The 22678-nt window shown below is 37.2% G+C and overlaps 1 protein-coding gene across 1 annotated transcript in view; it reads right to left on the minus strand.

Annotated features, from left to right (window-relative positions):
- Positions 1 to 22678, minus strand: part of PIEZO2 (piezo-type mechanosensitive ion channel component 2) — a 731335-nt gene that overhangs the window by 308857 nt on the left and 399800 nt on the right. The window contains exons 7-8 of the mRNA XM_006897012.1: positions 12589 to 12751; positions 10831 to 10950 (exon numbers count right to left, since the gene is read on the minus strand). Of these exons, the coding sequence (XP_006897074.1) occupies positions 10831 to 10950; positions 12589 to 12751 (283 nt within the window). The remainder of the gene's footprint in view (positions 1 to 10830; positions 10951 to 12588; positions 12752 to 22678) is intronic.

Genomic DNA, 22678 nt, shown 5'->3' on the forward strand with positions numbered 1-22678 from the left:
GAAGAGATTGAGATAGTTAACAGTTTTAGTTTGCTTGGCTCCACAGTCAACACTCTTGGTAACAGCAGTCAGGAAATCAAGAGACAAATTGCATTGAGAAAGTCGGCTGTGAGGGACCTCTCAAGAGTACTGAAGAGCAACGACGTCAGGCTGGAGACTAAGGTGCGCCTGATCCGGGCTGTTGTCTTTGCAATAATGTGCTATGCATCAGAGAGTTGGACAGTGAATAGAGTTATAGAAAGAGGATTGATGTCTTTGAGCTGTGGTGCTGGAGAACAGTGTTGAATATACCATGGACTGCTAGGAGAAAAAACAGGTGTGTCCTGGAGAGGGTGAAGCCAGAGTTTTCCCTGGAGTCAAGGATTCTGAAGCTTCGTCTGACATATTTCGGGAATGTTGCAAGGAGGGACTGGTCCTTGGAGAGGGACATCATGTTTGGTAGAGTGGAGGGGTGATGAAGGAGAGGAAGACCTTCAATGAGATGGATTGATTCTGTGACTGGAACTGTAGGAATAAGTGCGTTTGAGATGGCTAGGTTGGTAGGTTGGCACAGGATAGAACAGCGTTTAGAGCTCTTGTACATAGGGTCGCTATGAGTTGCAAATGACTCTATGGCACATAACAACAACAACAACAAACTGCAGATATTTGGATCCTATTTAAGCTTTCTGCAGTTTGTTGTTGTTGTTAAGCGAGTCCTCAAAGCTTGTGTGTCTTTCATCCTCTCTCCAGGTTCATAGGGTTTCCAGAGGCAAGCTATTATGGAAGGGGATGCCACTCCTGCTTCCAAGCTTGTTTTAATAGGGGAGCTCCACCCCACACTGTCCTCATTGGGTAGCCAACCATTAATGCATTTGACACATCAGTGTCACAGCGTTCAGCCTCACCATTTGTTGAAGAAGCTGTAATTTCCCCGTTTTTGATAGGTTTGTTTACCTTGTAGACTATCAGTTGACAATAATATCTGGGTCTATTTCTGAATTCTCAATTCTGTTCCATTGGTCTATGAGTCTGCCATTATACCAGTACCATGCTGCTTTCGTTATTACAGCTTCTTTGTTATAATGTGGCTGTGAACTTTGGTGTACAAATCTCCATTTTAAGGTCAGGGAATACTATGCCTCCCACTTAATTTTTGCTTTTCTAGACTTGATTTGCTTATTTGGGGTCTCTTTCCTCTTCAAATAAACTTGACAATTGCCTTTTCTATCTCCTTGGAAAATGAATTTGGTATCTGCATTGGGATTGCATTAAACATGCAGATTGCTTTTGGTATGATTTTCTTTTTCAATATATAGAGTCTTTCTATCCATGAACAGGGGACATGTTTCCATTTATTCAGGTCTTCTACTGCTTTTCACAGAGGTATTTTGTAGTTTCTTTGTAAAGGTCTGCTGTGTATCTAGGAAGGTTTATTCCTAAGTATCTCAATTTGACAACACAATTTTTGAAGTGTTCAATTAAAAGGTGACACTTAACAAAACAAGATATGTGGATGGCAAAAATTCCAAGAAATTATGTTCAATACTATCATTACTAGGGAAATGTGAATTAATATCATGATGACATACCATTACATATATACTGGAATAATTTTTGGTTTTTAATGATTTTTTTAATACAACATCTCAATTTTTACAGCATATCCTTTCCATTTAATTTTCCCCCATTCATTAATTGTTGCACATTTTTCTTCCTGCGCACCACTCCCTCCCAGTTAATTTTTCTCTTTGAAATGAAAAAAAAAAATCATTGTTATACAATCCCCCCCGCCACACCCCCAATTCACAGTTCAATTTACTATATATTTCTTTTTCTGGAATCTTGTCATGAACATAATACCTAATCCTACATTCCTTTAAACAGTTCTCTTTCAACTGTTTCAATGCCGTATACATTATTTATAACCTCTTTACTTAGGTTCTCTCCAACCCCCATGTCAGTCCAGATTCACAACAATGGCACTGCACAGTATTTGTCCTTTTGTGACTGAGATATTTCACTCAGCATAATGTCCTCCAGGGTCACCCATTTTGTATAACATTTAATGAGTTCTTTGTTATTCAGTGCAGCATAGTATTCCATTGTGTGAATATACCACAGTTTCTCTATCCATTTGTTTGTTAATGGGCACTTGGGTTGTTCCCATCTCTTTCCTATTGTGAACAAAGCAGCAATAAACATGGGTGTGCATATATCTCCTTGGGTGGCAGTTATGGTTTCTTTAGGGTATATTCCCAGTAGTGGAATTGCTGGGTCAATCAGTATTTCTATTTCCAACTTTTGAGAAAGCACTATACTGCCTTCCATAGTGGTTGTACCATTTTACATTCCCACCAACAGTGATTAATAAGTTTCTCCACAATATTGCCAGTATTTGCTGTTTACTACTCTGTTGAATTTTGTTATTCTTACGGGGTGAGATGACAGCTCATAGTTGTTTTGATTTGTACCTCTTTTAGACCTAGGGATTTTGAGCACTGCTCCATGTATTTGTTTGCCATTTGAATGTCTTCTATGGTGAAGTGTCTGTTCATATCTTGTGCCCATTTTCCAATTGAGTTGTTTACGTTTATCTTGTGGCACTCGAGTATTCTATAAATTCTAGATATATGTCCCTTATCAGACATGTCACTGACAAATTTATTTTTGCAATCTGGCTTGCTTCCCTTTTTACCCTTTTGGAGATGTTTTTGGATGTACCTAGGGATTTGATTCTTAGGTTTTATTCACCTGTTCTATCCTCTCCTGGTTGTAGGTTTTTCCAGATGCTTGGAACACTGTTCATGCTGTGGATTAGGACTTCTAGACTTCTTCCAAGCTTTTCTCTAATAAAGTTTATAGTGCTAGGTTTCAGTCTTAGGTCCTTGATCCACTTTGAGGTGCTTTTTTTGTGTGTGTGTATGGAGATAGGTGTGGATTTTGCTTGAGTTTTCTGCAGATAGTTTTCCAATTTTGCCAACACCATTTGCTAAAAAGGCTGTCATTTCCCCACTTAACTTATTTCAACTGCTTGTCAAAAATCAGTAGATCATAGGTAGATGAGATGATTTCTGGGTTCTCAATTCTATTCCATTGATTCATGCTGTCATTGTACCAGTACCACTCTGTCTTGACCACCACAGCAGTGTTGTAGGATTTGAAATCAAGGGGTGAGATGTTTCCAACCTTGTTTCTCCTTTTAAGGATTTTCTTGCTTATATGGGGCCTTTTCCCATTCCAGATGAAACTGGAGATTGCCTTTTCCATCTCGTTGCAGAATGGAATCGGGATTGCATTGAACGTGTAAACTGCCTTTGAATACTGCCATTTTCATACTATTGTGTCTTCCTATCAATGAACAAGGTATATTCATCCACCTCTCCAGGTCTCTTCTTGTTTCTTGTAGTGATGTTTTGTAATTTTGTTTGAACAGATCCTTTATGCTTCTGGTTAGATTTGTTCCTAAGTATTTAATCTTCTGATTAGCTATTCTGAAGGGTAATGTTTTTCTTAGCTCCAGTTCTGTATTCTCTTTGTCACTGTAGAAAAATCCAGCTGATTTTTGTATGTTGATCTTGTATCCTACAACTTTGCTGAATTGATCAACTATGTCCAGTAGTTTTCTTTCTAAGTATACTATCATATCATCTGCATAGAGAGATAATTTTACCTCCTCTTTGCCAATTTGGATACCTCTTATTTCCTTCCCTTATTGCCATTGCTAAGACTTCCAATACAATATTGAATAAGAGAAGTGATAGTGAGCATCCTTGCCTAGTTACTGTTCTCAAAAGGAATGCCCTTCCATTCAGAACAATGTTGGCTCTCGGGTTTATGTATATAGTTTTTACTATGTTGAGGAAGCTCCCCTTTAATCTTATTTTGTTGAGTGTTTTAATCAGGAAGGGTGTTGGATTTTGTCAAAGGCCTTTTCTTCATCAAATGATAGGATCGTGTGGTTCTTGTTCCTAACTTTTTTTGTGATGAATTATATTGATTGCTTTTCTTATATTGAGCCATCCTTACATAGATGTTATGAATTCCACTTGATCATGAGGAAATTTTTTTTTATGTATCATTAGATTGTACTGGTCAGGATTTTATTCAGGATTATTGCATCTACGTTCACTAGAGATATCTGCCTATTGTTTTCTATTTTGCTGGTGTCTTTACCTGGCTTTGGTATCAAGGATATGTTTGCTTCATAGAATAAGTCTGGGAGAATTCTTTCTTTTTCTATTTCCTGAAATAGTTTATGTAGAATCGGTGACAGACAGTTCTTCTCTGAGTGTTTGATAAAATTCACTTGTAAAACCATCTGGCCCAGGACTTTTTTTTGGCTGGAAGATGTTTTATTGTTGTTGTTGTTATGTGCCATCGAGTCGTCTGCAACTCATAGTGACCCTATGTACAACAGCTCTAAACCCTGCTCTATCCTGTGCCAATCGCATTGCCTCTGACACACCCATCCAGATTACCCCAGTCACTGAATCAATCCACCTCATAGAGGGTCTTCCCCTCCTGTGCTGTCCCTCTACACTACCAACCATGATATCCCTCTCCAAGGACTTGTCTCTCCTTACAACATGTCCAAAGTATGTCAGACGAATCCCCAGAATCCTTGCCTCCAAGGAGTAGCCTGGTTTAACCGTCTCTTGGGTGGATCTGTTTGTTTTCTTGGCAGTCCATGGAACATTCAATAATCTTCTCCAGCACCACAGCTCAAAGGTGTCAATTCTCCTTCTATCCTCCCTAGTCATTGTCCAACTCTCTGATGCATAACAAGTGATTGCAAAGACCATGGCCTGTATCAGGCGGACCTTAGTCTCCAGAGAGACACCGTTGCTCTTGAGTACTTTACAGAGGTCCCTAATTGCAGACTTTCCCATCGCAATAAGTTTTTTGATTTCCTGGCTGCTGGTGCCAAGAGTGTTGACCGTGGAGCTGAGCAAACTGAAGCTGTAAACAATCTCAATCTCTTCACCATCCATCCTGATGCTATCAATTGGTCCAGTGGTGAGAATCTTTGTCTTCTTGACATTGAGCCTCAGTCCATACTGAAGGCTGCAGTCCTTGACCCTCTGCAGTAAGTGCATGAGGTCCTCCTCAGTTTCAGCGAGCAAGGTTGTGTCATCTGCATAACACAGATGGTTGATAGATCTTCCACCAATCCTAACGCCATGCTTCTCCACATAGAGCCCAGCCTCTCAGATAATCTGCTCTGCATACAGGTTGAAAAGGTATGGAGATAGGACACATCCCTGGCTACGCCTTTCCCAATTTTGAACCATGCAGTGTTGCCCTGCTCTGTTCTGACAACTGCCTCCTGATGTTTTATTACCTTTTCTATTTCTTTTTTTTGTAATGAGTCTGTTCAGGTTTTCAATTTTGGTTTGTGTCAGTTTAGGTAGGTTGTGTATTTCTAAGTATTTGTCCATGTCCTCTGGGTTTTCATATTTGTCTGAGTATAGTTTTTCATAATATTCCATTGTTAACCTTTTTATTTTAGTTGGGACTGTTGTGATGTTGCCTGTTTCATCTTTTATTCAGATTGTTTGTGTCTTTTCCTTTGTTAGTTTTGCTAGTGGCTGTTTAATTTTATTAACCTTTTCAAAGAACAAACTTCTAGTTTTGTTGATGCTTCCAATTGTTTTTCTGTTTTCTATTTCATTTATATCTGCTCTAATTTTCTATAATTTCAGTGTTTTAGAGGGTGTTGGGCTTGCTTGCTGTTCTCTTTTTTCAATTTATTGGAAATGTTGGGTAAGAGAGTCAATGGTCATTTTTTCCCTGCCTTTTGATGTGTTTGCTTATTGCTATAAATTGACCTCTGATTATTGCTTTGGTTGTTTCCCAGAGGTTTGGGTAAGTGGTGTTGTCATTGTCATTTGTCTCAAGAATCTTTTTAATTCCATTTAAAAAAAATTTCTTCTATTACCCATTCAGGTTCAAGCAAGGTGTTGTTCAGCTTTCAAATGTATGGTTTTCCCTCTCCTTTATCCTCTTGTTAGTAATTTCTAATTTTGTAGCATTTTGATCTGAGATGATGCTTTCTATTATTGACTATGTTTTTTTAAAATTTTTTGATGCTTGCTTTGTGACCTAAGATGTAATCTATTGTGGAGAACATTCCATGCACATTGGAGCAGAAGATATACCATGCTTTTTGAGGGGCACAGTAGCCTATAAACACCTATGAGTTTGACTTGGTTTATTGTGTGCTTTAATCTTTCAGTATCTTTGTTGATTTTCTTTCTGGTAGTTCTATCTTTTCTTGAGAGTGGTTTATTGAAGTCTCCAAGTACTACAGTAGTGTTGTCTCTTTTTTTCAGTTTTGTTAATGTTTGTTTTAGATATTTTTCAGATCTTTCATTTGATGCATAGACATTTATTATTATTATATTTTCTTGTTCTATTGACCCCTTAATCACATTATATAGTGACCTTCCTTGTCCTTTATGATCGTTTTTGCACTGAAATATATTTTAAATTTTAAATTTATATTGCCATTTCTTCTTTTTCCTGGTTGCCATTTGCTTGGTATATCCCCCCCTTTTATTTTTAGTCTTTCTTTATATTTATTTTTCAGATGCATTTCCTGTAGACAGCATATTGGTGGGTTTTTTCTTTTTTTATCATCCTATCTGCTACTCTTTTTCTCTTCTATGGTGCGTTTAAACCATTTACTTTTAGTGTGATTATTGAGAGGCTTGATTGTATTGCTATCATTTTATCGTGTTCTTTTTGGTATTGTTGTTAGTTACTTTTGTTGTTGTTGTTGCTAGTTCCTTTGGTCCATTCTGCTTTCTGTGGTAACCCTGTCAGAAGAATATCCCTCAGGGTTTCTTTCAATGCTGGTGTTGCTTTTATGAATTCCCTAATGTTCTGTTTTTTTCTGGGAATATCTTGATGTCTCTTTCATATTTGATGGACACTTTTTCTGGGTACAATATCCTTGGTTGACAGTTGTGTTCTTTTGAATGTTCGATATATGTCATTCCATTTTCTTCCTGCTCACATGGTTTCTGCTGAGTAACTGGCATTTAATCTTATTTACTCTCCCTTATAGGTTACTCTTTGTTTCTCCCTCTCTGCCTTAAGAATTCTCTCCTTATCTTTGGTTCTGGCAAATTCGACTATGATATACTTGGTGTTTTTCTTTTGGGGTCTATTCTATATCGTGTTCTCTCAACTTCTTAAATATATCTTCTCTCATTCTTCATTATGACTGGGAAGTTTTCTTCTAGTAATTTTTTCACAACTTTTGAGGTGCTTTTACTTTCAAGTTGTGGAATTCCAATTATGAACATGTTATTTCTCTTGATAATGTCTCACATTATTCTTAGGTTTTCTTCTTTTTCCTTCCTTGTTGATTCTGCTTTTTGCTCTAGCAGATCAGTGGTGAGGCAATTCTGTCTTCTATCTCACTGGTTCTGTGTTCCATCTTTTTAACCCTGTTCATGTGATGCTCCATCATGTTGACAGCATCTGAAACATCAGTCCTGCTATTTTGGATTGTGGTTTCTTGTTTCTCCAGAGCCTCTAATGCCTCATTTTTTCTATGTGCACTGTTTTAGAATATTTTTCTAAGCCCCTTCCGGTTTTTGCTTACAGAGTCCTGTAATTCTTCAAGTTTGTCTTTCACTCATTGAAAATATTCAATCATTGTATTTTTAAATTCTGTGTTAGAAAGTTTCATTAGACTTTCTGGCTTGAGGAAATCCATTTATATTGTGTCACTTTTTTTGGGGGGGGTGACATCTGGCTTTGGGCTTGTGTAGCGGGAAAGATAGCCTGCTTCTTAGGTGTCATTTCTATGGTAAAATTTTTCATTTCTGAGGTAATAGCAGGTTCTTGATATGAAGTAAGCACTGGAAGAGGGTGGGGCAGCTACCCTCCCTGAGTTTCTCTCAGTTTGATAGAGAAAAAGCCTGTGAAAGCAGCCTTCTCTGTCAAACAACTGCTGCAGTTAGGATCGCCCAAGGCACTCAGGGCTAAAGGCTGCTGATGGACTAGACACAAGGAGATAAAATATGGAGCAGGGCAACCTGACTGGAAAACCAGGAAGCCTTGGTTTTACTTTTAAGGACAAGCTCCAGCTGTCTCAATCCTTTCTGATTGAGCTGAAGAGGTCCCAGGTGATCCTGCCAAACAGTTGTGACTCCCCCCCAAAGCACCTCACCCATGTTCTAGTGTCACTAGTAGTGCACACCATGTTTGGTGTTCTAGGCATGGGATAGGTGTGTCAGGACTAGAGTTCCTGGCATGGGCCAGGTACAGCAGAACTGGAATTCTGAGCTCACACTCACTAAGATTCCAGCTTTCCTGCTTGCTCCTGTGTGTCACTCCCTGGCGCATGTATCAGCATTGCCCTAGCATGTGCATGGTGTCAGCAACCTGTTCCCTGGCACATTCCTGGTGCTAGCAGGACATGCAAGCTCTCAGGAAGCATCTCCTCGGCATGCACTTGGTGTCAGAAGGCTCCTTGAGGCAGCTCCCTGGTGCATGAGTGGCATCAGAAGGCAGCTCCCTGGTATGCTCATGGAGTCAGGAAACATCTGTCAGACACATGTGTGGAGACAGGAATCAGTTCTCTTACGTGCATCCTGTATCAGCAGGCAGTGACCTAGCGTGTGCCTGGAATCAGCAAGAAGCTCTGTGGCATGTTTCGAGTCTTGCTTCAGATTTCTCTCACTCAAACTCCAACTCAATTTTTTTTAAAGTATGAAATATATCAAATATTGATAGGAACGTATAACAGCTGTGATGCTTTAATTCTCATATTGCTTACTGGTAAGAAAAGGTATTTTTAAATATTTATGTATGTTTGTATGTACATATTTTTATTCATTGTTGCACATTTTCTTCCTCCACTCCCAGTCCACTCCACAATGCACCTTTTGCTCCAGATTGTTGTCATACTTATAATGCCAATTAATATATTCCTTTCAGATGATTCTTCCCCTCATCTCTTCTATAGCAGTATTCATTATCTATCCACTCTTTTTTTTGTTGTTTTAACTGATAATTTATTATGTTTTAGATGAAAGTTTGCACAGCACCTTAGGTTATCCTTTAACAATTTTTGTTTTTTAAATTTTATTGGGAAAACCATATTGGGGATAAGAGGAGGTGGGGGTTGGGAGCAGAAGGGTGAGGATATCCACTCTTATCTTATTATCTCTCCAACTCCCCCTATGTTAATCCTATTTTATAACAGCAGTGTTATGATTATTTGTCCTTTTGTGACTGAGATATTTCAGTCAACATAATGTCCTTCAGGCTCTCCCATGTTGTTTAATGTTTTATGAGTTCATTGCTTTCCCAAGGCTGCATAATATTTCATTGTGTTAATGTATCATAGTTTTCCTATCCATTTGTTTTTTGCTGGGCGCTTGGGCTACTTTCATCTCTTTGATATTGTGAATAATGTAACAATAAACATGAGTGTGCATAAGTCTATTTGAGTTGTGGCTCTGGTTTCTTTAGAGTAAATTGCAATTTTCACTCATTTTTCTTTCTCTTTCTCTCTGCTTTCTGACCTTTACCTATCCTTTTGATGTGGTATGTTGATAGTTCTAAGGGGTCCACAACCTGCTTGTGTTAGTATTCATTTTGTAGGCTTGTCTATTGCTTTATACTGAATGTTGGGCCACAGGCTCCATTCTAGACTTGAAGTATGTCTAAGAGCATGGTTTCAGAGTTTCATTAGTCTTTGTGAAATGCATTTTTTGTGAATTTTAGGGTTTTTAATATAATTTTTTAAAATTTTATTTTGATCTGAGTGAACATTTACAGGAAAATTCATTTCTTAACTCAATAGTTCATTCATGTTTTATGTTGTGGCATGGATAACAATCCTTACAATGAAACAACACTTCCTCTTTATATTTCTTGTTCCCCATCTTCCCTGACAAATGTGCTTTTTTGATCTTGTAATTTTTTTATCTAAGTAATTCCTTCATTTTTTGTGTTATTGGTCATTTTATATGATTGTCTATTGTTTGGCTGAAAGTTGAGTCACAAGAGTGACATCAGTTCCAGTTCAAAGGTCTGTAGTTTTGGGAGTTCCATCAGTCTCTACCAGTCTAATTGTTTTTGTTGTTGTGTAGTACCATCAAGGTAGAACAGACCCATATCTGACTCTCCCACAGGTTTTCACAGGTAGTTAATCATAAGGGAGGAGAATGCCCATACTTCTCCTGCAAAGCAGGAGATGAATTTGAACCTCTATAGTTTTGAGACCACCATTGATTTCCTTTCCTCTTCATGAGGAGAGACTAACAGTTTTATCTTTAACAGTTTTATCACTCACAGCTTTAAGATACCATTTGCTACTCATCAAATTAGAATGTCTGTGTGGACTACACTATGCCCACTGATTCAGATGTCCCCTGAGAGTACAGTCCTGAATACTGATGACTCATTTCCTCAAGATATTTGTTAAGCATGGCTAAGAAGTTCTCACAAAGTTTTTCCATATACTCTGCACTGAATTTTATACTGACACCCAGAGTTAACAGATCATTTCAAGCAATTGATTTATGTTTCTGTTTAAATAAAAAGTTCTTCTTAAAGCTTAAGAATATTCTTCCCTTTTAGGATTTATGGAATTAGAGAAGAAGTACAGAGTTATGAAATGTCATTTTAATAGCATATTGTGGAACTTCAGCATTTCCTTTAGAAGGTACATGTCTCTGATTAGAGCTCTCTGGTGCTCAGATGTTTCATTCAAATTAGTTATGAGCTACCTGAGTTTGTATATATTATATAACCTATAATAAATAATACAAATTTAGTAAATAGAAAAATAATTTTAAAAAATGAAATTATTTCCTTATGTCTTACTTTTCTCTCATCTGTTGGGTAATGGGTTGCATACCACAGGCTTCGCCGCCTCTCAGCTGTGATTTGGATGGGGCTACAAACCAGGGTACTGTCCTCTTCTTTGGTCCCTTCCTCTTGTACCTGAAAACAAAATAACCCACAGGACCAGTTCTGTTTCTGACACTTGTTTCCTTAGCTGCTTGGGTGGTCATGAGAAAGCATTTCATCTTCACCTCCATCATAGATTGAATTGTGCCCTCCCCCAAATACATGTATGCAATGATATCTGTGATCTGTGAAATGAAATAGTTGTGGGAGGAATAAAAGAGAAATGCAGTACTCCTAAATCCTATATGCAACAAGGGACATTTCTTTAGTTTATGACTTGGAAAATAAGAGGGGAAAATGTGAGCTGAGACTAGGGAACCTCCTTACCACCAGGAAATAGTTGCCAGGAATGTAATGTGTTCTTTCAGACCCAGGCTCCCACACTATTAAGTTCTTTGACACCAGGCATAAGCTCTTTGACACAGGGCAAGGCAAGACACATGGAGATCTCCAAGGAAAGTCAAGCCCACAGTTGCTGAAAGAAATAATAACCTTCCTACATATTGACACAGTGATAGGATCTTCTCCTAGAACCGGCTCTCTGAATTTGGGCGCATAGTCTCCTAAACCATAAAAGAATAAATTTCTGCTTATTTAAGTCATTATATCTCTGGATTAAAAAGCAATAGCTAACTAAGACAACCTCACTGTGATTATTTCTTAAGCCTTTCACAATGAAAATAAAACCAAACCCAGTCAAGTTGATTCAAACTCATACTGAACCCCTAACAGGTTTCTGAGGCTATAAAACTTTACAGGAGAATGCCTATATTTCAGCAGCTGGTGAATTCAAACAACTGACATTTTAGTTAACATCTTGATAGGCTATGCACTTAGTGGCTAACTGACTTGCTTACAGATTGAATGACTGAGTGAATCAGTGTGCTGATTTCATTGTAGGTGTACAGATACAAAAGGGGAAAGAAGGAAACTACAGTTTACAGTTATCAGGCTGTGAGCTAGAGGAGATGCCAGAAGAGGCATTACTGGAAAGGTTTCAGGCTGGCCTGTGTGGGAGAACTGATATTTCACATGCAGACCTCTTCCTTGCAGAAGGTGCATGAGAAGCTGTGACAATCTTTGCCTATTAACTCTGGTCTCGTCTCATTCATAGGCTAATGAACTACCTTACAGCTGTCATTGAGGAGAACAAATCAAAGTTGACTAAAGTTTCAAAATCCTATTTTATTTTTTTTCATAGATGGTTTGGATTCCAGATCCTACTGTTGAATATGTGTATGATTTGGACAAATTGTCTTACTTCCACAGACACAAACTTCTCATTTGTTAGATAAGACATAATAATAATAATACCCATATATGATGATAGTATTTGTTCTGAAAAGGTCCTCAGCGGACAAAGAGAGACAATGACTGTTAACAGACTGGAATGACGTCTAACACTTAGTAAGTGTTAAAAGAAAAAATAAAATAGACTATTCTCCTTAGCATCCACTACTTTTAGTTTCACACAATGATACTATCATAAATCCTTAACTCTGATAGCATTATTATTATATTGTTTTATAAAATATAATTATAAGCATTATGTGAGAGCGTTAACTCATTTAATGCTTCTTACAAATTTAAACATAATTAATAGACATGAATCATTTCATGGGGAGACTATAGATTATTTTACAGACAGTATGACACTATATTTATTCTTACCAGGGGCTCTTGCAGCCAGATGCGAATGAGAGTGGCTAGAGTATAATACATCACCAAGAGAAGGATGGGATTAGCATGATGGTACCAGGACAAATCTGGGTTTACTACGATTTTCCAAGTATTGGAGCAGTCTGTTTGAATGACCGACTTGATCCCAAATAACCTGTTTAAAAACAAATAACAAAAATTAAAATTATGCATCTAACCTATATCATCAATATAAATTCATGAGCTTTTTCTAGGTGAATCCATCTAACTTGAGGTATTTCAACTAATCTTCAACTCTTCTTTGGCATTTAAACCTTTACGTTACACACACATACATGTACATCATATAATTATTTAAAGAAATAAGCCCTCAAACTCACTAATGTCAAATTAATTCTGACAGTAGGTTTATAAGACTATAAATATAAATTGAAAGACATTACTCATCTTTCTTGAATAGAGTCACTGTAGGATTCTAAGTACTGATGAGGATCAGCCTTTTGGTTAGCAGTGCAGTTCATGATGAAACATGTCACTAGAGTTCCATATAGTTTATATACATCTTCATATATAGATAGATGATGGCTAGATAGATATATAGAGAGAAATAGAGATATATACATAACATTGTTGTTGTTGTTATGTCTTTGAGTCACTTGAAACTCCTAGTGACCCTATGCACAATAGCTTGGAACCCTACCCTATTCAGAGCCAATCGCACTGTCTTTGATATGCCTGCACCTAATGCCTTAGCCACTATGTCAATCTACCTCATCCAGGGTCTTCCTCTCCTAGACTTTCCCTCCATCCTTCCAAGCATGATGTCCTTTTCTAAGGACTGGCCACTCTGGCAACATGCACAAAATATGTGAGATGGAGCTTCACAATCCTTTCCTCCAAGGAACAACTTGGTTTCACCCTCTCTAGGACAGAGATGCTGGTTTTCCTGGTAGTCCATGGAATTCTCAATATGCTTCTCCAACACCACAACCTCAAAGGCATTGATGATTTTTCTGTCATCTCTAGTCATTGGCTTTCTGATGCAGAGCAAGTAATTGCTAAGACCATGGTCTAGATCAAGTACACCTTCATCTCTAGACTGACATCCTTGCTCTTTAGCACTCTAGAGAGGCCCTTGACAGCAGATTTTACCCAATGTAATTAATTTTTTCCTTTCCTGATTGCTAGTACTAAGAGTGTTGATTGTGGAACCAAGCAAAACGAAATTGTTAACAATCTTAATCTCTTTTCCACCTATCATGATACTGCCAATTGGTCCAGTGGAGGAAATCTTTGTGCCCTTGATGTTGAGCTTCAATCCATATTGGAGACTACAGTCCTTTACCTTTTGTAGCTAACTCTTCAGGTCCTCCCCTGTCTTGGAAAGTAAAGTTGTATCGTCTGCATAACATAGGTTGTTGATGAGTCTTACTCCAATTTTGATGCCACATTCTTCCGCATAAAGTCCAGCCTGCCAAATGATCTGTTACTACAGGATGCATCCCTGATGCACCCATTTCCTGAACCATGCGATGTTTCCTTGCTCTGTTCTGACAACTGTTTCCAGGTCCAAGTATAGGTTTTGTATGAGCACAATCATGTGTTCTGGGAATCCCATTATTCACAAGGCTATATACATATCTTAATGGATACCCATGGTGGACAGTGTTTGGTGGAGCTCCCAGCTTAAGACATGTTTGGAAGCAGGAGTGGCATTCACTTTCTAAACAACATGCCTCCAGAAACTTTATGAACTTTGATAAGTGTTGATAGTTATATAAAGGCTTCAGGCCTTTTGCTCATAGGGTTGCTCTGAGTTGTGCTCAACATAGAGGCAATCAACAACAACAACAACATATCTATATCTAGAGAAAGAGAGAGACTGGTGAAATGGTTCAAAATGTGGCCAAAAAGAAATATTTTAATAATGGTTTAAAATCAATCCAACAATGGATATTCTGTATCTGTTATAACTCATATTTTAGTATTCAACAAGCCCTAGCAAAACCTTGCATTATTAAAATGTCAATTATGTGAGTAACATTACTAAGTCCAACTAAATGGGAAGGTGCGGTTTTTATTGCAAGATGTAGCATTAACTATTCAGCTAGTTTTGATATTATTGCAAAATTTAACAGTAATATCCAGATACTCTAAATTAGTTTTTGCAAGATTTGTCAAAAATTTTATTTATAGGCAGTTTAATTTTCAATGTTTTATAATTTATTTTGAACTATGACTTTATGAAGCTTGTTCAATTGTGAAATGTTTACATTCATATTACATGATCAAAATATACAGAACGATGGAAAATATTATTTATATGAAGAATCATTTTCCAAAGTTCTAAAATTTGAGTCTGCCAGCAAAACTTTAAGGTTCATCGTGTTTTGCTCTTCCACTAGCATAAATATCAGGCTCTGGGACACAAGTAATCAGCTCTTATGTTGGCAACCTGGTCTATTTCATTTCTCTATTTCAGTCATCCTTCCTTTGGACAATTACAATGTAGAAAGAAGTTCCCCATTTGTTGTTGTTGTTGTTGTTAGGTGCCATCCAGTCGAGCACAATTCATAGTGACTCTATGAACAAAAGATCTAAACACCGTTCTATCCAGCACCATCCTCACACTTCCTGACATACAAGAGCCAATTGCAGCAGTCACCATGTCAATCCACCTGGTTGAGGGTCTTCTTTCCCTTCACTGACCCTCCCATCCTTCCAAGCATTATGTCCTTTTCTAAGGAATAGCACCTCCTAGCAACATGCTCAAAGTATGTGATGTAAAGCCTCATCATTCTTGCCTCCAAAGAGCACTGTGGCTGTACCCTTTCCAAGATATAGCTGTTCTTTCTCTTAGCCATTCAGTGCTCTTTTCCAACACCACAGCTCAAAGGCATCAATTCGTTTTCTGTCATCCTTATTCATCGTCCAGCTCTCGGATGCATAGCTAGTAATCAGAGAGACTGTGTCCTGAATCAGATACATCTTAGTCCTCAAAGTGACATAATTGTTGTTGATATTGTTGATTGCCTTCAAGTGGAGCACGACTCATAGTACCCCTATGAACAAAACGCTTGAAGCCCCTCTACAACTATTGGCATTAATCAAAGTTCATAGAGTTTCTGGAGGTAAGTTGTCTAGGAAGTGGATATCACTACTGCTTCCAAACCTGTTATTGAATGTTACTGTTTGAGTCACCTGCTATGCATAGCGACCCATGTACAGCATCTATTAACCCTTCCCCATCCTGAGCCAGTCTCACTAATTCTGACACACCAATTCCCAAAGCCCAGTTACCGTATCAATCCATCTCATCTGGGTCTTCCTCTGTTTCACTATCTGTCCCCCCCTTCAGTGCATGATGTCCTTCTCCAAAAACCAATCTTTCCTGACCACATGCCCAAAGTAAGTAAGGCAGAGCTTCAAAATTCTACCCTCTAAGGAGGGACTTTTTTTCACCGTCTCCAAGACAGACTGATTTGTTTTCCTGGCAGTCCATGGTATGTTCAGGAATCTTATCCAGCACCACAATTTGAAGGCGTCTATTGTTCTTCTGTCATCCTTAGTCATTGTCCAAATTTCTGAAGAATGAGAAGAGTAGACTGACATCATTACTCCTCAATAATTTGGAAAGATCTTTAACTCAATATTTTCCAGTGCAATGCGTCTCCTTATTTCCTGACTGCTGGTATCAAGGGTGTTAATTGTTGATTAAGGCAAGATGAAGCTGTTGACAGTTTCACTCTCCTTTCCATCCATGATGACATTGGCTATTGGTCCAGTGCTAAGAATCTTTGTTTTCTTGACATTGAGATACAATACCCTTGTTTATAGTTTATCTCTTTCTTCTACTTCTTTCTGACCGTGAAACATTACCTTCATAACTTATTTTAACAAATATGCTAAACTTGGTGCTTTTCTATTCAAGAACCACTGCTGGGAAGATAGAAGGAAAGGGATAAAGGATTATTAATGAAAAAGAGCTCATTGTAGAATTTTTAGAGAAACAGTGCTGTGACCTGAACACTAACATCTATTATTTTAGTGTTTTCAGTGAGGGATATAATAGCACAAAGTAAAAATACAACAAAGTTATTGCAAGGACATTGAAATTTATCTAAGTCTGTTTTAGCTCAATTATTGGAGGAAGTTATTTTTGCTCTCCAGTGGCTTCCAATAAGAACTTTCACTTCCTAAAGCTATCAATAAATAAATGTATGCACTTAGAAAATAACACTAGCTTGGTTTTTCAACTGAGGATGTAAGTTAATAAGTAGGAGAAACTAGAGATTAAAATATTCGATAGAAACAAAATAGAGAATAGCATGGACAATTCCTTCAAGGTCCTATCAGTGCACTTACATCTTGTTATTATGTTTAAATATGAATGTCATGCTTTTAGATAAGAGAGGTTATCAGAGAAACAAAGTGGCATCTCTCATCACATTACTCTGATCATTCCTCTCAGGTGCGTTGACCTCAGCTGGATAGCTGCTAACATGGATCTGTGTCCACCAGACCCCTATTACAACTGGATTTTTTGTTTAAGTACAAAACGTGCTAGTTTGAAGTGCCAGGGTCATTGTTTCTCCTTGTGTGTGTTGGCAGATTTATAATCCTCCATCTCTCAAGATTATCTCGAGAACACATTCTCTTGTGATCCTGAGATCCAGCCATTTAAAATAAATAGATAATAAAGCAAATGATAATATACATTTATCTTACCTCTTTTTCTCGAAATCTCAGAGCTCTTTATGACCTAGGTATCATCATGGGATTGGGAAGTACACTACTTGTTTAAATAAGCCATTGGTAATTGGAACTAGGCAGCTAAATCAATAAGATGTAAGACATAAAGCCTGAGATCTTTTGAAGCCAGGAAATATATTATTTTCAACTAGAGTAAAATTGTTATTTTACTAAATAATAAATAATTCTTTGGAGAAAGTATCTTTGCTTAATTTTTTTGCATTTTTTAATTGATGTGAGTACAATAATTCATATACATTATATTTCATTCATGTAATTCATATACATTATATTTCATTCATGTATATTGTGTTTTATAAAGTCTTTCATTTGCCTTGTATTTCATACAATCATTCATATACATTGTATTTTGCATAATTATTCTTTCAATTATTCTTGCAATTTTTTCATATTGAGTGGAAGGAGAAACAGAAAGAGATATTCTCCTGTGATGGCTGACTAGATAGATGGGAAAACCAGTTTTCTCTCTAATGAGTATACAAAGAAAATAATCTGCAGATAATAACCATGGCATCATGACATTTAAAGGAAACTAATTTTGAAAGTCCATTTCACATACTTTGGGCACATTTCCAAGAGTGATCAGTACTTGAAAGATATCATGCTTAGAAGGATGAAGGTTTCGAGCAGGATAGAAAGACCTTGGATGAGATGGATTGACAAAATAACTGGTGCAATGATGGTTGATGTGTCAGAAACAGTAAGTTTCGCTCAGGATAAAGTAGGATTCAGGGGTATTATTCATAGGGTCCTTATGAGTTGTATTTGACTCAATGGCACATAAAAGTAACAGCAACATACAGAGGAAAACCAGACACTGAGTGGAGTAACAAACTTAACAAAAGCAAAGAGACAGAAAAAGCACACAACCAAGAAGGACCCCAGTAACATGCATCCAATTAGAGCTTTTCTTCATTAGGCTAATTAGGAACCTACAGAGACACAGAATTGCAGAATCAAAGTTCCAGGGACTGCCTTAAATCAAGGAAATAAAAAGGAATGTCTCCCTCCCTCTAATATTCCTCACTGAGGGTCATTAAAATGATCTTCTATCTGGACAGGCAGGATTCCCACTGGCTGAATGAGCTCCCTTGAAGATCTTATAAAATGTTAAACTCAAAACTGGAAATATCTACACCAGCACAGTGGTTCAAATAACCCAGAGACTAATTTGGTTAGGTGGCTCCTGGAAATTGCACCATTCTTCAGTCCCATAGTCATAATTACCACTCCACCTGCCTTGCACCACATAAGATAAAGGCATGTTAACCTCACATTATACTCATCTGTGGCCTGAAAACTTTGTGTCACACTTGCACTGGTCTGCTATGCACAGAAAGAGAAGTGTGAAATTTTCAGCAGCTATTAACTTGCTTGAATAGAAGGCCCCTGTAAATAGCATCAGTCTGCCAAACCCTATGCCTTGCCCACCACTGGCCCTGACATATGCACCATCACTCTCTAGCTCGCCTGACTCATGCAGAGACTGTGGTTCAGAGATCCATTAACTTACTTGATTCTATAGTATTTATGATCTTTACCAGTGGGCCATCCAGCTATTCCCATGCCCTGTCCTTTGCAAGCCCTGATCCGTGTCTTTCTCACAGCAGGCTCTGTTGTTGTTTTGTATCATGGAGTCAGAACTGATCCTTGGCTGATCCTACAGCGGGTTTGCAGAGGCAATTAATTGCATGGGACGAGATTGCCAATCCTTCTCCCATGGAGCAGCTGGCAGCCTTGAACCATGTGCCTTTGGGATTAAGGCACAGTTTCTTGCCACTCGGCCACCTGAATTCACTGAAGGCTCTATATGTTCACATATCCCATCAGAACAAGGACCAGTGCTTGTTCTATAAGACTGGCATTAGATGGCAATCATCACCAGCATTACCATCTCAATAGCTCTACACATACAACAAAGAACTATATAGCTATCATACTTGTAAGAAAAAGAAAGGATGTGAAAGACCATAATCATAAACATAACCACTATCAAAATACAGAATAAATAAATCTTTCAGAGGAAGAAAGGCTGTTGAAATTTCCCAATAAGGAATTTATAAGACTGATAGTCAAATGCCTTCACAGGACTGAGGAAAAGTAAAAAAAAAAAAACCAACAAAAAAACCAAAAACAAACCCACCAAAAAACCAAAAAACCACAACTGGATGAAGCTATAAACAAAAGAAAAAATATACAAGCAAAACTCTTTAGAAACATTTTTAAAAATCAATTCAAGAGCAGCTAAAGAAAATAAATTAAAAATAGAAGCAATAGAAAAGTAGGAATAGCAAGATCAATATTGTAGAAATTGATAACATGCTGGCAGGACAAAGAAGCAGAATTGAAGAAATGAAATACAGAATCAGTGAGACAGAAAACAAAGCCCTCGACACTAATCTGTTATGCCTTGGGTTACTATCAAGAGAAATATCTATCTTGGGATATTATGTTGCGATAGCTTTACTGGAAGAAAGCATTCCAGGTAGTATGAAAAATATATATTCAAGTGTGCAAGATCTCAAACAGGTTTATTGTTGCTATTATTTGGAGTTAGAACTAACTTATAGCTGACCCTTCAGTGAGTTTTCAGTGACAATAAATCATACAAGAGGAGACAGCCCATCTTTTTCCTGAAGATCACCAGTGAGATTCATTATGTGCCTTTGGGTTGGTAGCTCATCTACTTACCTCTAAGGAAACAAAAAAATACCAATTCACATAATAATCAAATTCTTAAAAATCAAAGAAAAAAAATACTGAAAGAAGCTCAGGAAAAAGGAAGAGTTACCTACAAAGGAGAACCAATAAGACCAAAAATGATTTGTTGACAGATTATACAACCAAGAAGGCAAAGGGATGATGTACACAAAACTCTAAAGGAAAACAACAGTCAGCCAAGACTCCTGTACCCACCAAACCTACCCATAAAATATGACAGAGAAATTAGACATTCATAGAAAAGCATAAATTGAAAGAATTCATGAAAATGTTATTAGCAAAGTTCCACAAAACAGCAATCAGTAAATGCTGGCGAGTATGTGGTGACACTGGAACATATACCGCCAGTGGAATTGTAAAATGGTGCAACTGCTATGGAAGGCAGTTTGGTATTCCTTAAAAAGGAGGAATTTAGAAAACCCATATGACACAGCTATTCCAGTGCTAGGGATGTATCCCAAGAAAATCAGAACTGAGACATGAATGAACATTTGTACACCTCTGTTCACAGCAGCATTATTTACAAAAGCAAGAAAGTAAAAACAGCTCAGAAGACCACACACCAACAAATAAATGAATTGAGACATTGTGGTACATTCACAAAATGGAATACTATGCAGCATTAAGGAGAAACAATTTTGTAAAATTCTATATAAAGAAAGCAATACCTTCTAAAATAGATACCCACAAGGTTAAATGATTAGATATAAGTCTAACCAGAAATGCAAAATACTACATAAAGAAAATTACAAAATACTACTACAAAAACTGAGACCTACATAAATGGACAATAAACTATGCTCAGGGATAAGAATTCTTAACATTGAAAAAAAATGACAATATTACCAAAAGCAATCTACAGGTTTACAGTCTACAAATGAATATAATTTCAAATCTTAACACTTTACAATGAACAGAAAGAGACTCTGGATAAATAAATCTCTCAAAATAGGAGGCCTTAAACTTCAGCTGTAGAAATCAAAACTGTGTGGTACTTGTACAGTGACAGACACATACACCAATAAAATAGAATTGAGAACATTTATGTTATTCATTTATGGTTAAAAGATCTTTGACAAGGAGATGAAACACATTGAATGGGGCAAAGATAGTCTCTAACAAATGACATTGGCAATACTCATTATCGTTCTCCAGAAAACGGAAACAAGATCCATACCTCATATCATATGTAAAAACTAGTGCAAGATGTATGGATTAAGTATCTATGGGGTAAAAAAAACTATAAAGATCATCATAGGAAAAAAAATTAGGAGGCTTTCCATGGCATAAGTAGACTATAAATCACAGCCAAAAATGGACATCCATGAGAGGATAAAATAGATGAAAGGAATCTCCCCAAAATAAAATTTTATAATTTCTCTAAAAGAGTATAAAGGGACCTTAAAAATTGGTATATAAATATTTGATAATGACATATCTGATGGGGTTCATATCGAAAATTTATAGAAAATTCCAATAAAAAGACAACCCAATCATAAAATCAGCAGAAGATATGAAAAGATGATTCAAGAAAGGACATTCAGATAGCCAGCAAACATGTTAAGAAATGTTTAAGATCACTAGCTATTAGGTGTAAACAAACAAACAAAAGCCACAAAAGAACAAACAATGAGATAGCATCTCACTACTGCAACAACAGCAAAACTCAGCAGGGCAGCAAACAATAAATCCTGGCAAAGATGTGGTGAAATTGGAGCTCTCATACAGTTCCGATGGTAGGAAAAATGGACCAACCACTGTGGAAGGTAGTTTGGCCTTTCTTTAAAATGTTGAAAATAGAAGTACTATTTGGTCCAACTATTCAACCCATTACCAGGAATATACCTGAAATATGAGCCTAAACATGTATAGTTATATGCACACCCACATTTAAGGCAGCATTATTCACAATAGCAAAGAGATAGAAACAACTAAAATGTCTGTCAATGAGCAAATAGATACGTGAACCTATGGTATCATGCAACATTGAAAACTAATGAATTTGCAAACTACTTACACAATATGGATAAGTCTAGAAGATATTATGCTGAATGAAATAAGCCAGTTACAAAATAACACATGATGTATAACATCACTGTTACAAAAAGATAACAAAAAAAGTAAAGTTTATTTCAAACAAGCTGTTCCTTGGAGGCAAAGATTTTGAGACTCTGTCTCACATACTTTGGGCATGTTGCCAGACTGGACCAGTCTTTGGAAAAGGATATCATGCTTGGAAGGGTCAAAGGATAGTGCAGGAGAAGAGGACCCTGGATAAGATGGATTGACACAGTAACTGGGGTAATAATGGTGGATGTGTCAGAGACAGTGAGATTGACTTGGGATAGAGCAGGGTTCAGAGCTATTGTACATAGACAGGGTTGCTAAGAGTCATAATCGGCTCAACAACACCTAACATCAACAACAAAAAGGTTTATATACAGGGAAAAAAGTCAATGTAACATGGTTATCATAAAGCAGAATGTAGGGGTTGTCGAGGTTAATAGAAAATGATAGGCAATGAACATTTATTAGGAAAGATAAAGGAAAGACAATATGGAATGAGTGGGTGATCTAACACTGTGTCAGAACACAAAATATGCATGAG

This window comes from Elephantulus edwardii, unplaced genomic scaffold (assembly GCF_000299155.1).
Source record: "Elephantulus edwardii isolate Elephantulus edwardi_28Jun2011 unplaced genomic scaffold, EleEdw1.0 scaffold00196, whole genome shotgun sequence".
NCBI classification, from domain to species: domain Eukaryota; kingdom Metazoa; phylum Chordata; class Mammalia; order Macroscelidea; family Macroscelididae; genus Elephantulus; species Elephantulus edwardii.